Source organism: Octopus bimaculoides, chromosome 1 (assembly GCF_001194135.2).
Source record: "Octopus bimaculoides isolate UCB-OBI-ISO-001 chromosome 1, ASM119413v2, whole genome shotgun sequence".
In the NCBI taxonomy this organism is placed as follows: domain Eukaryota; kingdom Metazoa; phylum Mollusca; class Cephalopoda; order Octopoda; family Octopodidae; genus Octopus; species Octopus bimaculoides.
In genome coordinates, this window is record NC_068981.1 from 148,393,445 (window position 1) to 148,413,049 (window position 19,605).

A 19,605-nucleotide genomic window follows, 5' to 3' on the forward strand; every position below is an offset into this window, starting at 1 on the left:
CACCACCACGACCATCACCACACACACACTTCTGTTGATGTTAGCATCATTATCCTGACAACTCTTACATCATATTGTGGCTGGTCTCATTATTATTGTATTTGTAACTGTCACCACCACCATCACGGCCATCATTAAAATCTAGTCTATTGACACTATGACTAAAGATATTGTAATCAATATCTCTTCCATTACTACTACTACTACTACTACTACTACTACTACTACTACTGCAGCTGCTACCACCGTCACCATCATGGACCCAACTTCTAAACACAAACACATGTGTGTGTGTGCTTGTGGATGTGTGTGTGTGTGTGTGTGTCTGTGTGTGTGTGTGTATGTGCATGGATGTGTGTGTGTGTGTGTGTGTGCGTGTATTATTCTTTAACAAGAATAGCATTGATGGTAACTTCAAAGTTTGTGGCCAGATAAGCTATCGTCAGACAGTCCGATGATGGCTTAGCTGGCCAAAACTTCAGAGTCACTGTCAATACTATTCCTGTTAAAAAATAATAAATTTATACTCTACCAAATGTATTGCGTAATCCTTCAATTTAATGTAAAACTGTTTTTATTATAGCATAAAAACAAACAATATATATATATATATATATATATATATATATATACATACATGGGGTAGTGAGATTTGTTGGTCTCTTGGTTGTTATTTCTAGCATGTGACGTGACCACATAGTGGCCTTCTTAGCTGGTAATTGGTATTGGGGATACATATATATATATATATATATATATATATATATACATACACATACATAAATAGGTACAGGATGTCACTAACAGTGAACAACATGAATTACGAAAACAAATGAGTTCAATACGTAAACAACGAGAGAAACAAATGGAAAACAGGACAAGTAACGCAAAGAACGACCCTTCATCAGTTGTCGGCTGTCTATCTACTCCTCATTTCAAGTATTGAATGACAATACAAGTCTTTGAAGACATTTGCTCCCATAAGTACCAAAAGTTTGGATTTATGGAGGGTCAAAGTTGGGGAACAAAAACAGGACAGTGGAGACATACAAGGAAACTGAATGAAAACAAACATGGAGGGTCTAACAGCTGAGTTCCAAGGAAACTAGCTTAGGTCTATGGAGAAAAATATCAGATCAGTACAAGTTCACAAAACTTAATACATGAACTGACTTGCTGGGAAGCTGCTTTAATGTCCCCAACACTTATCCCCAATACCAATTACCAGCTAAGAAGGCCACTATGTGGTCACTTCACATGCTAGAAATAACAACCAAGAGGCCAACAAATCTCACTACCCCCATCTGTTTTGAAAGGGAGGGGTTACACTGGATGAAGATTTGTTGGGATATACTTCACAGATAAGAAACATATTAAATTACACTATAAGATAGATTTGTCATGGATGGATTTTCCTTGATCACCACTGACAGCAGCAGCAACAACAGCAGCAGCAGCACTACCACTATCACCACCACCACCACCACCACCACCACCAAATGTCAGTAGGTTTTTTTTTTGTTGAGGTGTTTCATCACACCATCTTCTTTTTCCATCCCATATAGAGTGAGGTGAACCTGTATTAGAAGGTACGAGAGAGAGAGAGAGAGAGAGAGAGAGAGAGAGAGAGAGAGAGAGAGAGAGAGAGAGAAAGAGAGAGAGAGGGAAAGAGAGAGAGAGAGGGATAGGGAGGGATGAGGGAGGGAGAGAGGGGGGAGAGAAGCAGGGGGTATTATTGGTAGTGACTTACACCAATAGAAAATTTCCTGATAAAGAGACTTCATCAGTTATTTTCTACCGATTCCAAATCTTCTTCCTCACACCCTCCCCCCACGTAACTCCCCCACTCGCTCCTTACTTACCCATCTCGTGCCTTCCAGGCACCACCCCTACCATCACTACCAACCCATTCCCTCTTCAATCACACACACACACACCAATTCACAAATACATCACTACTACAACTACTACTACTACTACTACTACTACTACTACTACTACTACTCCCACCACCACTACATACTAGTACTACTACTACTACTACTACTACTACTACTACTACTACTACTACCACCACTACATACTGGTACTACTACTACTACTACTACATCCTCACCACTACCACCAGCAACAGCACAACCAACATCACACCACCACCACCACCACCACCACCATCGCCAATACCAAAGACAATACAACCCCTCCCTTATGACAATAGTAATACTGACATAACACTGGCCCCTTCCAGCTATCACCATACCTTTCCCTTACCACCACCACCACCACCACCATTCTAACAAGAACAACAACAACAATCAGCAGCAGCAAACAATACCACAACAACTATAATGAAAAGGAACCATAGATGGAGCCTCTACATACAACCTATCAGCTTAGAAAAAGAACAGGACACATTGGATAATGTAGTCCTAGATAAACTGTGCCTGAGTAAAAGAAAAACAAAAAAAAGAAAGTTGGAATGATCATAGGTTTGTTTGATCAATTTCGGCCTTGGGCTAAACAGCAACAAAGCAACAGTACACCATCATGACTGTTAATAGCACCATCTCCACCACCACATTCAATAAGAACAACAGGAGCCTATGAAACCCTTGTCGACTAGCTAGAAATAGCAGCTAAATCTCCCTCCAAAGTACACCCTGCAGTTTTAAAAATGAGACACGTTTAATAATGTTGTCTAAGGCAGGGGTTTTCAAACTGTGGTCCACGGACCACAGGGATTCCGCAAGGACAAGACAGGGGGTCCGTGGACAGCAAATACTTTTTATGGGCAATTTGATTTTATATATGTTTTTTAATCGAAATCTTTTAATTGACAATAAACCTATTTGTTAAATACTGTTAAATAAATAAATGTAAAAATATATGTTATTTTAAGCAAATGTCTATGCATTTGAAAGAGTGAATTTGAAAGAGGAGTTACCTATTTATTTAAGGGACTCTCCTCTCCTATAAATCATCAATTTTTGAATGAAGCAATGAAGGATCCTCTACATGGTCAATCAATCTGCTAGAAATCAAATCACATTTTGCAAGTTTGAAAAAAAAAAAAATGACATATTAAACAACCGCTACCACTGTCACTGCCACCACCACCATCATCATCATCCTTTAATGTCTGTATCCTGTGCTGGTATGGGTTGGACATTTTGACAGGATCCAATTAACCAAAGGGCTCCAGTGTCTGCTTTGGCAAAGTTTCTACATCTGGATTGCTTTTCTTAATACCAAACAATTTACAGATTGTACCAGGCACCAGCTTGAAGTCCAAAATAAACTACAGGACGGTTATGGCTAGAGTGCATTTGATGATTATTCTGCACAAGATCTGACCAAAGCTAAACAACAACAACAATAGTAACAACTGCAACAACAGCAGAGAAGAGACACTGTAATCATTTGGGATGTTGTTTGGGAGACATAATTTTGAACTTGAAACTTATAGTAGGCAAAAACCCATGTAGGAAAGAAGAGGTATTGGAACAACGATAACAACAACAACAACAGCAATACACCAAATTAACACAGCTGTTACTACAAACACAAACAATAGCACAGCAATAATGACAAAAATAAAACTTGAAAGAAAATGATATTTTAGACTTATATTTATTAACACAAAACAACAACAAAAAAATAAAAACAAAAACTTCTATAAGCTTTAAGAAGTGGAGATATTTTAATTTCCGTCTGAAGTTTAAATGTTATAAAAGCAATTGCTAAGAATCTATTGTTTGATGTCAGTATATAATGGATGCAAGAGTAATTTGAAACTCCTTTTAAAAATAAACATGTACAAAACTAGTTATATGAAAAGATATAGATGAAAAGATTATGAAAAAAAAGTATGTTCATGCACATAGGCACACATAAACACCTTTTTATGTTTTCTTTTATTTCTATTTTGAACCAAAAAGAGCAACTCCCTGACTGGAGATTAGGTTCTATCATCGAAATTCCACCCATAAAACTTCTTGGCAAAAATATTATGCTGAACTTACATGATGTCTTGTACATTTTTACTGTCATTGTTGTTTAGTTCTGTGTTAGCCCTGATTGAGTTGTTGGCACTCCGTCGCTTACGACGTCGAGGGTTCCAGTTGATCCGATCAACAGAACAGCCTGCTCGTGAAATTAACGTGCAAGTGGCTGAGCACTCCACAGATACGTGTACCCTTAACTTAGTTCTCGGGGATATTCAGCGTGACAGTGTGACAGAAACAGGAAGTATGAGTGAGAGAAAGTTGTGGTGGAAGAGTACAGCAGGGTTCGCCACCATCCCCTGCCGGAGCCTCGTGGAGCTTTTAGGTGTTTTCGCTCAATAAACACTCACAACACCCGGTCTGGGAATTGAAACCGCGATCCTATGACTGCGAGTCCGCTGCCCTAACCACTGGACCATTGCGCCTCCACCCTGATTGAGTAGATCTATGAGAAAAGACATTCAAATCATGTCCATAGGTGGGGGTATTTGTAGAATCATCAAAGTATTGGAAAATTACTCTGTGGTATTTGTTCCAACTTTATGTGGTCTGAGTTCAATTCCTGCTGAGGTCAACTTTGTTCTTTGTCCCTTCTTTAGGTTGATAAGAACGTACCAATCCAAGTAATAGCAAGGGCAGAGGAGAAAGCGTAGTATCAGTAAATAATGAAAGAGAATCAGAGAATAAGGATAAAAGAGGGATGGGTTGAGTAGGAGGAAATTCAGAGCTACCCTATCAATGAATAGGAATGGATAGAGTAGTGCCAGAAGGCAGACTGACAAGTCTTTTTAGTTACAACTAACTGATTGAACACATATTTTGGGTTAATGTCTGAAAGCCACAGCTTAAGATACTGAGGTTATCAAAGCAAAAGACAGATAAAGATGATGATGTGGTGGAGATGCCAGAGTGTACCCTTAATTATGTTCAAGAAAATAAACAGAAGAGATCATGGTGACTCAAAATATAGTAGTCACAAAATTCTTATTAAATGATTTTCTTCTAAATTTTATTTTCACTCAAGGTCAAAGCTTATGTATCCTGACAGTTATAGGATCAAGAGAAACTGTCCATTTATATTTGCTTGTATTTGAACTGTGAAAGAGTTTTTTTTTTTCTATGTTTGCAGAACTTTTACAGTTCCTTCCAAAACTGCAGGCCTAGTTAACAATATCCATGTCTGGTAAGTTCACCATCATCAACTAATTGCAGGGAAAGTTCACCGCAAGGAAAGTTTACAGAGAAGTAAGTTCACAGTGAAAGAATATAAAAAAAAAACTTATTTTCGAACTCTAAAGTTCATAGTGAACTTTCTTCACAGTGAATTGATGGTGGTGAACTCTCCTGCAATGAATTGATGGTGGTGAACTTACCTGTAACCAAGAATATCATCTATTGGTTATTGTTCTTGAGACTTGGATTGGCCTTCACTGGGTAGATCCATAATCAAAGGCATTCCTCTTGTGGTGACAATCCCATTTTCTTTTCAGACACAGTGAATTGAATTAAGGACTATATTTCCACTGTACACTTCTATTAAGATAGTTGAATGTAGTTTGAACTCGCATCTGTTGGATGCTGGTTGTTTTAGTTGATATTTCTCACTCGGAATATCTTAATGTTGCTTTTAGTGTTGCTTTATTTTATCTTTCAAGCCTGTAACTAGAGTATTATACTTTTGTGACTATATTTCTAATGTAAAACATTGTCTGTGTATTTTGGTCCATATTGGAAATAATTTTAAGTGAGTTGTAATAAAGTAGTTAACTTTGACATTACTAAAAAATTAATTCAGGAGTAAGAAATGATTTGGCATAGCCATTTTGGAGTTGCTTATTTGGCCTTGCTGATTCAATGCTGACTTATTTGTCATTAGACATTTCAATGCTTCTCTTGTTTTAATCTCTCTCTCTCTGTTTATGTGTGTGAGCATTAGTGTGTATCTCTCCTCTCTCTCTCTCTCTCTGTTCCTAATGACAAAATGCAATATTGCTAAAACATGTTGAAAGTCCCATTTAGCTGTGCCAGATCATCAAAGGTCAAACAGCTGTGCCCAATCATTTCGTTCTATGCATTTCAACATTTTAATGTCTGAATGGCTGAGACTCAAAGCTCAAGTCAAATCAAATATAATTTGATACTTTTATTATTGAGTCTCCTGATCAGTAAATGTTCTGTTTTTCTTCTGAAACTTGCAATTAAATAATTGTTTCTAACATAGTCACAAGATCTGAAATTTAGAGCATAGAATAATCAATTATATCAACTTCAGTACTTGATTGGTACTTTATTTCATCAAGCCCAGAGAGATGAAAAGCAAAGTTGACTTCAGTGGGATTTGAACTCAGAGTGTAACAAGCCAAGAGATATACGACAAAGGCATTGTCTCTGATATTCTGATGATGCTACCTTCCCATGCCTCCACTTACTTGAAAAATTATCATAAATTTATTTATTTATAACATTTAAATACAGAGAAACTGGAAAAAAAGAGAGATAAGAAAGATAAAAGAAAGGAAAGAAAAAGAGCAGGGGTGGGTGGGTAAAACAGCTGAAGATGGAAAGGACAATGAGCCACACACCCTAGAGCAAACAGTGTGCTCAGATATACCCCATGGTAATGACTGTGATGGTATTTGCCATGAAGAATGGCCAGTGACCTTTGTTGCGACAACTTTACCTTGCGGGACTCATTTCTTATACAGGCAGTCATTATCCCTAATGTTTTAAGTTAGCCCTTTACTATTGAAACCAGCTATATCCAGCCGAAATATTCTACCTGTTTTAAGTTTAAGTCAGCCAGATTTGACCTTTCACACATACCCTACAATGTTATTTTAAAGATAGACAATCAAATCATTTAAATCTTGAAACCACAAGGTAATACATCATTAACTCAACATAATTTGAATAAATAAGCATTACACTCGACAAAGTTGTCTGAATGCTGAAGGGTTAAATAGAAACACTTTACAACATGGCTTTTATGTCTTAGAACCCGGGTGGTCTGAGACAGGTTGGCATCAAGGGAGTTTAATAAAGATACAGAGACAATTAATAGATTAATAGATGCTTGTAAAAAGAATATAATACAAAGTGAAGCAAAAGGCCTCATGTTTTGTATAATATAAAACTTCTGACAAAGATTGGTGCTTGGATAACGTATTGTTATTTTCAAAAGTCAGTAGTTTTCTTATATATGTTTCCTCACATACAAATGCTTAAACACACTTTTACATGCACGTGTACACACACACACACACACACGCACGCACACACACACACACATGCACACACACACACACACCTTTGCATTTATGGATACTGACACGTATAAACTACATACTCAATGCTATGTGTATATGTATTTCCTTATACCTGCATTCCTCCTCCCCTCCCCCTCCTCCTCATCATCACCGTCTTCTTTTCATCCTTTTCATCCTTCTTTTCCTTGCTTGAATATTTGCACGTGCATGCGTGTGTGTGTGTGTGTAAGTGTATACATCAACATCTCCCAGTGCACACATAGACACACACAACAAATGTGTATGTGTATATATTCCATACACACACACACTCCAGCATGTGGAGGGATCTTGTCTTAAGGATACACAAAGTTTTCATTAGGAATTGGAATTCTTGTACTGTTAAATATTTAGCATCATTACTTCTATCACCACACCCAAGATCCCAATTATTTATGGACTTTGTTGCAAGTTTCAAGTTCCCCATATCTACTTCCAGATCCTAAATCTATAGCTTCACAACCTCTGTTTTGCTGCATTACTATATCATCATCATCATCGTCATTATTATTATCATCATTATTATTATTATTATTATTAGAATTATTATTATTATTTCGATATTATTATTGCCTTTGCACAGCTTCTAATGCTGGAGATATACTACAGTGTCAGCTGTTCACTACCAGTGGACAAAGGTAACACCTCTTATTTTTCGAGCACCTTCCGGAGTATTCGCGCAGTTCCAAGCAGTGCTGTTTTCTGCAAATGCTCCACCCGTATTGCAGTCCCTATTTGTTCTACGTACTTCTCGAGATTTTTGCTCACTGTTCCCAGGGCTCCGACAATTATTGGTACTACTACCACCTTTTTCATCGACCACAATTGCTTAACTGCCCAAGCTAACCTGTCATATCTATCGACTTTTCTTTCTTCCTTATTGCATACCTTGTTGTCAGCTGGGCATGCTATATCTATGATCCAGCATAGTTTGTTGTCTTTCTCAATAAGACTATGCCTGGCTCCCTATTCTCTATCGCATGGTCGCACTGAATCATAAAATCCCACAGGATCTTTGCATTATCATTTTCGATGATGCCTTTGGGTTTGTAGTCATTCCAATTTTTTGCTCTGTCAAATCCATACTTGTTGCAAAGTGTCCAATGGACAAGCCTGACTATATTGTCGTGACGTCTCTTATATTCCTTCTGGGCTAGTGGCGTACATTGGCTGGTAATATGTCATACGGTTTCACCGTTTTGTCCACAGATTCTGCACTTTATAGGTTATATAGAAGGAAAATTATGGTAATATAGAAATACATTCTTAGCAAAACATGTTTGTAACATGGTTGCCATTGATCAGACCTAAATCAGCTTCATCAATAAGGATCCTAGCTGTGACCATGCCGTCGTTCATCTAGGCATAATCAAAAATACATTATTCAGTATGTCCTTTTATTTTAGGTGTTATGGGTGTGATATAAAGGAGATTTGGTTCTTATTTCTAGCAAGTTAACCAAACCATGCAGAAGCTCTTTGGTTTGTGATGTGCTGTCATTCTAAGTGGAAACTCTTTCCTTTCATTTTTGTAACTGATTACACTATTAATTTTCCCACAGCCCTAAAATCTGATACCTTGTACCTAGTTATCCTTATATGGAAACTTGCAGAGAGCTACGTCATCAGAGAATTAATTTAGACTTTTTGGTGAAAAGAGTAAAGAGTACAAAACATTTGGCAGAGAGTACAAGAATGTGATATGTTATGAAGAGCCAATCTTTAGAGATCAACAAAAAACAACAGAAGAGTAGGGATTATGGCAGGAAACAAAGAATGATATTGAAATAAATATATCGGTTAAGAAATGAGCTTGACTTCAAAACATATCAACTGTACTTCAAAGAATATTAGTATATGAGACTATGTGGTATCTTAACCTGCTAAAACCAGCAGTGGTACGTACCTCAAATCTAAACATTCCATCTTATAAAAAATACATCAACTATACAATACAAGACAGTAGCGAGATATGACAGCACCATGGTACCTATTAAACCTAAATGAACTGGGACCAAAAGAAAATTAAGGTCATATTAACGACAGATACAAACTGATGACTCTTTGAACAAATAGGGGCCAGCATTGTAATGATCTGGCCATTCGTTTGTGACTTTTAAAAAATAAATTTACACCTAGAAAATGCAACTCGAAAAAAAAAAGAAAAAACAAAACAAAAATAAGAAAAACAAAACAAAATAAAAAACAACAACAAAAACAGTATATTCAGAGTTGGCAAATTTCCAGTTACTGCTGCTTAATTATTAATCTTCCTCTAATAGTTCAAATCCTTGTTTAAGACATATTATCAAAATACATGTGTTATCAGAATAATGTATTAACTTAGATATAACAATATAGTTTAATAAATTGAGGTTTTATTAAAAGATAATTGGGGGGTTAAATAGAACCGTTATACTATGAATTATTTATTTCATAATCATGCAGACTCCATATAAATGCTACTTGAGTTAGATTTATATTTTAAAGAGAATATATTTACTGTGATAATGGACGTGTGTGTATATATATATATATATATAAGGTAGTGAGTTCGGTTCCTGGATTGGGCTGTGTGCTGTGTTCTTGAGTAAGACACTTTATTTCATGTTGATCTACTTCACTCATCAGCAGAAATGAGTTGTAATGTCACTGGTGCCAAATGGCATCGGCCTTGGACAACATTGGTGGCATGTTGAACTTACCATGCCTCCAGAATGAAAGGACCATGTGCGCATGCAAGAAATAACAGTAAACTATGAATGTTATTCTTAATTTTAATTTCAATTTTATTTTATTAATAGCCCTCTTCTCTTCTCACATCTTTTTTACTCATTTTTCATTAGGTTTTTTTCAAAAAAAACGAAACATGTAATGCAAATTAATTAAAACACCCAATTTTTTAAAAAGTGGCATTTTCAGTTTTGTTTATCTTTAATATATATATATATATATATATATATATATATATATATATATATATATTTATCATCATCGTTTAATGTCTACCCTCCATGCTGGCATGGGTGGGACAGAAGCCTGCCCCAGACTTCTGTGACTGTTTTGGCAGGATTTTTGCAGCTGGATGCCCTTCCTAACTACTTAGCAGAGTGGACTTAGTGCTTTTTACATGACACACACACACATACATACATATTTGTATACACACACACACACACACACACATATATATATATATATATATATATATATATACCATTATAATCATACATATATTGATTTATATGTATATATACATATATATATGTATAAACATATATGCCCATGGTTAAATATAGGTGATATACTGGTAGTGTAATGGATACTTGTATCCCTTAGATGGTTATTTTAACCTCTAACAAAACTAACCATACACATGTATATAAATATATATACATACACACACTCATACCTACAAACTTGTACACATACATACATACACATAGGAACATATAGGAGATTATTGACACATTAACTTAAATATCTATTAACCAAATAGTTACATAAAATGATGATGATGCAATGATGATGATGACAGGGAGGAAAATGATGATGATAATCAGTGTGATTAATTTTCCTTAAGTGAGTTTTACAAAAAAAATAAAGAGAAAAGAAAAAAGAAAAAGCTGACATCTGGTTGTTTTAAATTTAAAGTGGATATTGATTTTCCCCATCAGGCTCAGTGATGGAGGGGGTGCTTTATAGGCATTCCCCTCCCTTTATCAAATATTTTAAAAATACTAACATATACACACATATTGATGAACATGCACACACACACACAGATGCATTTGGTAAATGTATTGATTATGATCTGAAGGGCTTTGAATTCCCTTTTACTGCTGAAGTTTCATTGTGTGCCTGAATAGAACACTTAAATTCTACATTACCTTAATTGAACTAGCTGTAGGGGATAAGTATGAGATCTTTGCAGCAATGCAAAAACCCCGGGAAACCAAACAAGAACAATATGCCATCCTCTATGAATCATGATAAGCTTGAAACTTGATACAAATCACTGTTTTTAAATGCCTGCAGTTTATGTAACAAGCTCCACCTTTTTGACTCTCATGTTAAAGGCACTGACCCTGATTTCATTACCATTATGGAACTATGGGAATATTCTTCGTATTGCAATGGTAGTTTTAGCAAGGCTGGCAACAACTTGCATTACAAAGACTGATTTAACCCTTTTGTTACCAACCCAGCTGAAACCGGCTCTGGCTCTGTAGTACAAATGTCTTGTTTTCATCAGTTTTGAATTAAAATCTTCTACCAAACCTTAGTCACAATTTATGTTCCTAACACTAGCTGAGTGATAACTAAGTTATTTTACTAAATTCTTTGTTGTATTTAAAGTAATTGAAAGAAACACAGAACATCTCAAAATAGATACAGTAACGAAAGGGTTAATTGCTGTGGGGGTGTTGTGATGGAGTATGTTCACTGAAGTTTTGTGGCAATTCCTTGTGATGATTCGAACCAATCACAACAAGAGGTAATTTTCTGTAACATTTATATACATAAGTCAATACTACTAGTTGTTTATCATCACTACGAACCACAACTAAGACACACTACTTTTTGACATCCTCAGAGCTTCATCTAGGGAAACAATCACCTGTTTTCATTACTGGTGATTTCAGTTACCCAGAGATTAATAGGAAAACCTTTCATTGGCTGCAATGTACATATGATTTCCTTGATTTTGCACTGGATTAGAACTGGTCTTGAGTAACCACCTCCTCCACATGAAGTAACAAACCTCTGGCTCTGCTATCAGTGTCACTACTCAAGAACCAATTAAAGCAGTCTTTGCGAAGCAAGTTGTAATGAGCCATGTTAAAAATACCATTGCAGTATAAAAATGAGCAGGCAATACCATTAGCAGATTGGAGACACAATGCCTAACAGTGTTTCTGCAGGCTCATTTTGTTCTGAGTTGCAAGGGTCAACAAAAAAAGTACCAGTCAAAGATTGAATCGATGTAATTGACTGACAGCGCCCCACCCACAAAAAATTGTTAGCCTTGTATCAAGATTTGAAACCTTCTTCTTCTTCTTCTTCTTCTCCTCCTCCTCCTCCTCCTCCTTCTTCTTATTATTAAGGTGGAGAGCTGGCAGAATCGTTAGCATGCCAGCTGAAATGCTTAGTGGTATTTCATTTGCCACTACCCTCTGAGTTCAAATTCTGCCAGGGTTGGTTTTGCTTTTCATCCTTTTGGGGTCAGTAACCTAAGTACCAGTGAAACACTGGGGTTGATGTAATCGACCAGTCCCCTCCCCAAAAATTTCAGGCGTTGTGCCTATAATAGAAAATATTCTTCTTCTTCTTATCATTATTCACATACTCATGCATAACAAAATAAGAAAACATAGGACTAACCTGTAATAACGTTACTGAAGGGAGTTTTCACACCACTCTGAGAATTTATGGCAGTTCTGTGAAGAAGAGCAAAGAAATGGAGCAATGTTGAATACATATGAGAAAGGAATAAAAAAAGAGCAACATCTCCCTCACTCTTAACTCATCAACATTACACTCCAGCTGATTCCTTTACTTTATCAATACCAATCCACATGAAAACTTTGTATCATTATTTTAAGGAAGAACCTTTTTGTTAACTTACACTTCAAACACCAGATTATTAGTGAAGAGGTTAGTTATTTTACATTACATAAAATGCACTTGTGCTGGTGCCATATAGAATGCACTCATGTTGGTGCCACACAGAATGAATTTGTGCTGGTGTCATGTAAAAGGCACCCAGTACACTCTGTAAAGTGGTTGGCATTAGGAAGGGATTCCAGCTGTAGAAACCATGCCAAACAGACACTTCAGCCTGCACAGTTCTCTGGCTGACTAGCACCAGTCAAACTGTCCAACCTATGCCAGTATGGAAAACAGGTGTTAAATGATGATGATGATGATTTTTACATTATTTCATCTTACCTACAACAGGAAATAGGATACCAGGAATTTCTGGGAAAGATACTTGTTCTGTGTATATATCTATGTGGACATGCATGAAGGCACATGGCCTCAAGATTAAGGTATTGAACTCAAATCATAAAATTGTGGTTTTGATTCCCAGACTGGATGGTACATAGTGTTTTTGAGCAAAACACTTCATTTCACATTACTCCAGTTCACTCAAATGAAAATAATTACCAATGGTACCTGGGGATTAATCCAGCAACAGAATGTCATCCTGTTCAGAAGGTACTATTGTATTTTTGGCCACTTACACATCATAGAAACTGGGACAAGTTCTGGCTTAATGAGGCTGTAAGCTTGTGACAAGTTAAAACCTAAGATTTATGTATGCAGGATTGTCTCTTATCAACAGGGTGATTCAAAAATTGCCATACATAGGAACAATTTATCTTTTTTTATAAGAAACAGTTTATAAGAACAGTTTTTTTTTAACAGGCTCTATATGGTTACCATTGTTTTGAATACACATTGCAATACGTTTACCTCATTCACTGTGAGTGGGGTAATAGCATCGTAATAGCACATCTGGTGATCTGTGTGCAAAGGAGTTGGCGATGTGTTCCTTCAAATCATTTATGCCTTTTATCTTTCCACGATACATCATGCCTTTCAAATGTCCCCAAAGATAGAAAGCGAGAAGGGTCAGATCAGAGGATCTAGGGGATCTTATAAACTGTCTCTTATAAAAAAAATAAATTCTCCCTATGTATGGAGACTTTTGAATCACCCTGTACTTAAAACCTAAACAAACAATGTTGAATGCTGCCTTGCAATTCAAGATAATTTAGTAAATAATAACTTTTAACTCTGAATGTATTAACTTACAGAGATTTTCAACATGATATGATATCAGACATTATAAGTGCCAATTTGAGACAGAACAGAGCAGTAGGCCCATAAATGGTATTCTAATGACATATCTATTATCTTATCTTATCATCGAACCAATTGCTTTTCTCTGCCTCAAAATGGTACATACAATGTCTCTCATATGACTTAATAAGGTAACTTTTAAGTTTAACAATAACAGATGCTTTATTTTCTGTAGAAGGTATCATCATCATTTAACGTCCGCTTTCCATGCTATCATGGGTTGGACGATTTGACTGAGGACTGGTGAACCAGATGGCTGCACCAGGCTCCAATCTGATTTGGCAGAGTTTCTACAGCTGGATGCCCTTCCTAACGCCAACCACTCCGAGAGTGTAGTGGGTGCTTGTTTCCTTATAGTTAATGAAGTGACATTAAATTTTCAGAACAGTAAAAAAAAAAGCTGGAACTACCTTGAAAAGCTGCCTGCGACTGGGTAGGAGGAAAAAAAGGAGCTGAAAACATTTGCTGCACCTGAAAAAGGAAAAAGAATTATTTGAAGTAAAATTCATTGGTTTCTTTTGACAGTACTTTATTATAAGGGATGAGGGAAAATGAGAAGTTATGGCACTGAAGCCTTATTTCTATAGAAAATCAAAGCAATATTGAGGAATAGCCTGAAGGTTACCTCATCTACTGCCATGATCAGCTTTAGATCTTGGAATTAGGTTATTATTTACATATTTACATTTTCTAAACTTGTTTTTATTTATCTATTGTTTATTTTTGCTAAAAAATTATGACTTTCTTTAATTTGTTTCAATCATTTGATTGTGGCCATGCTGGAGCACTGCCTTTAACCAAACAAATCGACCCCAGGACTTACTCTTTGTAAGCCTAGTACTTATTCTATCAGTCTCTTTTGCCGAACTGCTAAGTTACGGGGATGTAAACACACCAACACCGGTTGTCAAGCAATGGTGGGGGTACAAACACAGACACACAAACATACACACACACACATATATAATGGGCTTCTTTCAGTTTCCATCTATCAAATCCACTCACAAGGCTTTCGCCGGCCTGAGGCTATAGTATAAAATACACTTGCCCAAGGTGCCACGTAGTGGGACTGAACCCGGAACCATGTGGTTGGTAAGCAAGCTACTTACTCCACAGCCACTCCTGTACCTTGAATACTTTCAGTAAATATAATTCTATACATGATTTATTTGTATTTAACATATGCATACATATACACACATCTGTATATACATATATCCCTACCCTATATATACATTAACGACAGGTACACACACATCTTTGTGTGTGCTTGTATGTGTTAATCGTTCACTATTGTATATTGGTCACAGATGTAAACATTGTTAAAAATAAATAAATAAATAAATCAGCACAGTTGAACAAAAATACCTTGTGGTATTTGTTCATTTCAAGATGCACAGTCTGTAGTCACTCTCACAATAGCATGAGGTGCATTCCAGAAGTTTTGAGACTATTTTAGGAGAGGCAGTTATAAATGTCCAAGAGTAATGTAATATTAATATATCATTACTATATATCTAATAAGCTGACCTGCCAAACTTTTTATATTCCAGATTGAAAGAGAATGTTGTAACAGCACTTTGAACACACCCTACTAAACACTGCTTGTCACAGCTGACTAGTTTACAGAATGCGCTCAGGACATGAACGTAATTTGGAAGCTCACCATGCAATAAAGTTTTATGTTAAACTAGGCTAAAATACCACAGAGACTTATGAAATACTCAAGACTGCTTATGGATTCATTTGTATGAGCCAAGCCGCTGTTTTTCACAGACATAAGAGGCCAGGCAAGGTAAATCATGATGACACCCCTTTTTTTTTTGACAGCAAGAGCATCATCTACATCCACTGGGTTACCTTTGGTCAGACAGTCAACAAAGAGTACTTTGTAGAGGTTTTGAGAGAATTCAAGAAGAGATTTCATTACAAAGGGCCAAAGCTTTCCCACTTGGATCAATGGAACATGTATCAGAGCAATGTATGAGTTCACAATTCCATTGTGGACACCAACTACTTGGCAGAAATGGTATCAAAACTGTTCCTCAACCTCCCTACAGTCCAGACCTTGCTCCCTGTGACCTTTGGTTGTTCCTCAAACTGAAAAAAACCTCGGGTGCAATCATTTTGAAAACACTGAGAAAATGGAGGCTGTTTCAAGGGTCCTGGACGCCTTCACCTTGAAGAACTTCCATAGGGTCTTCACAAAGTGGCTGGAGTGCAGCAACATGTGCAATGAAGTCAGAAGATCCTTCTTTGAAATTAATGAATATCTCTCCTGCAAAAGTCTCAAAATTTCTGGAATGCACCTGGGACTATCAACACTGTTGTTCATAAATTGCAATATAAAATGAGAAAATCAATCTTCCTCAAGTCACACACTTCTGTCTTGTAGAAGAGGGTTACATTACATAACATAGCTCTTGTTGCATTGTTTCAAAGAAATATGCAAAATGGCCATGGTTGGAATGCTTTTGATTATGGGTCTACCACATCAGGGTGACCGGGAGTAAAATAAAAACAATTCTGGAAGAATAAAAGCAGTGGGGATTTGAACTTACAACAGAAAAGGCATTGAACTATAAACTGAAAAGTATATATATAGTCTGACACACTGCACCAAATCTACAAACAACAGTTTACATAGAATTCTATTGAAACTTACTGAACTTACCTAAGGCAATGAATTCTTGAGTTGGATCAAGTTTATAATGATTTTTACGAGCTGCAAATTAAAAAAAAAAAAAATAATAATAATGATGATGATGATGATGATGATTTCAAATTTTGGCACAAGACCAGTAATTTCAGGGGAGTAGAGTAAATCAGTTACATCAACCCTCATGCTTGACTTGTATTTCTTTTATCAACCATGAAAGGATGAAAGGCAAAGTCAACCTCAGCAGAATTTGAACCCAGAATGTAAGGATGAATGAAATACTGCTAAGCATTTTGCCAGGTGTACTAACGATTCTGCCAGCTCACTGCCTTAATAATAATAATAATGATTTCAAATTTTTTGCCACAAAGGCAGCTTGGGGAAGGGGATTAAGTCGATTACATTGACACCAGTATTTCACTGGTACTTAATTTATCAACCCCGAAAGGATGAAAGGCAAAGTTGACCTTAGTGGAATTTGAACTCAGAACGTAGCGATGGGCGAAATACTGCTAAGCATTCCGTCCAGCATGCAACGATTCTGCCAGCTCGCCACCTTAAATAATAATAATAATAATAATAATAATAATAATAATAATAATAATAATAATGATAATAATTATAATGGTTTCAATTTTGGCACAAGGCCAACAATTTTGGAGGTGAGAGTATTTATTTAATAGCCTGAAAGGATGAAAGGCAATGTTAGCCTCAGTGGAATTTGAACCCAGAACATAAAAGAGCTGGAACAAATACTACAAATTATTTTATCTGACACACTAACAAAAAACTCTACCAGCTCATTGCTTAATAATAATAATAATAATAATAATGATACCGCTGCCAACACCACCACCACCACCACCACCACCACCACAACAACAACAACAACAACAGCACCAACAAAAACAACAACAATGGTTTTTAATTTAGACACAAGGCTAACAATTTTGAGGGAAGGGGTTAGTTAATACCAGTGATCCCCAGTACATGACTAGTACTTTATTTTACCGATGACCAAAAGATTAACTGGAAACATTGGTGTCAAGAAGGGCATCCATCCTGAAAAGAAACTGGTTCAAAAGCACCTGTTCAACCTGTACCAACATAGACAAGAAGTAAAACAATGATAATGATGACGATGACAATAATATATTCTTCTTCTTGCCTTTAACCCTCCAATGCGGAGTATAGGCCACTTATAATTGAATTCCATGTCGCATAATTTCTCGCTTCTGTACTTATACTCTGCCATGAATGTCCCCCTTTCTCTAGTTCCTTTTGTGTTGATCTACGCCACAAGTTCTTAGGCCTACCTTTTTTTCTATATCCATCCGGATTCCACTGTAAAGCACTTTTCGCTGCATTTGGTGGGTCCTTTCTAATTGTGCTACCAATCCACTTCCACTTTTTCTTAAATATTTGCACCCTAATCAAAACTTGATTCGTTTTTTGCCATAGCTCCATATTGCTTACATGTTTGGGCCATCTGATTTTAAGTATACTACGCAAGCACCTGTTGATGAATGATTGTATTTGCTTATAATATATATATGTATATAAATAATAATTTTAAATTTGGGTATACACCTGGTAGTATACTGTTTAAAGTATGTCCACTATCTTTGGCTACCTGATGTCATAAACAGTATGGATATAAGTGCCACTAGATTTACTTCAGGAATTCTTTCATGTTGAGTATATAACACATGGGAGAAAGAGAAAATGGAATTCATGAGATTCTTTATTAGTCACTACAAGTGTAGTGATTAATAAAGAATCTTGTGAATTTCATTTTCTCCTTCACTTACGTTATATATATATATATATATATATATATATATAGATTTAATCAAAAGATTAAATGTGGTATTTAAAATGTTTGAGGCACCAGAATTTGGTAGGTTAAAAACCAAAAACAAAATCAAGAGATTTGGTGAATAAAATTTGAAGAAAAGCAACAAAAATGTATTAGGTTATAGCAATACATACGTTTCATACAAACTTCATTTATTTATGTAGTGAGAACACCACCTAAGATGTGCAATGAAAATGTACTACTCCTCAGCTGCATAATGGAAGTTTATTTCAGAAAGTCATTTTGTAGATGTGTGCAAATACAAGAGTAGGAGATGAAGAAAATACCATCTTGACTGGGCTGTTAATCAACAGTCTATGCACACATCTACAAAATGACTTTCTGAAATGAATTTCCATTATGCAGCTGAGAAGTACATTTTCATTGCACATCTTATGTGGTGTTCTCACTACATAAATAAATGAAGTTTGTACGAAACGTACGTACTGCTATAACCTAATGCATTTTTGTTGCTTTTCTTCAAATATGTATATATTAACATATATTATGCATGTGCATGGCTGTGTGTATGTATGTATACTTACAAACATGTATAACATGATTAGGAACTGTTATTCTTTTTAAACATCACATTTTAAAATGCTCAATGCCTATATTCAGAAAGTCTCATTGAGTACTGTATAATGTTTAGTAACTGTTGTTGCAGCAGCTGTACCATGGCTTTAAGCTGGTATTCGGGTATTTAAAACACAGAAATCTTTACCAAATTTCCAATAAAATTAGAGGAGTCTATAGAAAAGATAGCAGTCATTACACCACCATCCAAAGTCGAATGAGTGTAGCTTACATTTTAATCCATTCATGATTATATTGCTAACAAGTAGACAACACATGCATTTCAATTTATTTTAATATAATCAGGATATTTAGAAGGGTCTCAATATATATA

At 36.0% G+C, this 19,605-nt stretch overlaps 1 protein-coding gene across 1 annotated transcript in view; it reads right to left on the minus strand.

Moving 5' to 3' along the window:
• The window catches only part of LOC106881254 (sodium-independent sulfate anion transporter-like), a 156,592-nt gene that overhangs the window by 81,458 nt on the left and 55,529 nt on the right, over window positions 1-19,605 (minus strand). The window contains exons 11-13 of the mRNA XM_052969848.1: window positions 16,853-16,903; window positions 14,589-14,649; window positions 12,694-12,749 (exon numbers count right to left, since the gene is read on the minus strand). Of these exons, the coding sequence (XP_052825808.1) occupies window positions 12,694-12,749; window positions 14,589-14,649; window positions 16,853-16,903 (168 nt within the window). The remainder of the gene's footprint in view (window positions 1-12,693; window positions 12,750-14,588; window positions 14,650-16,852; window positions 16,904-19,605) is intronic.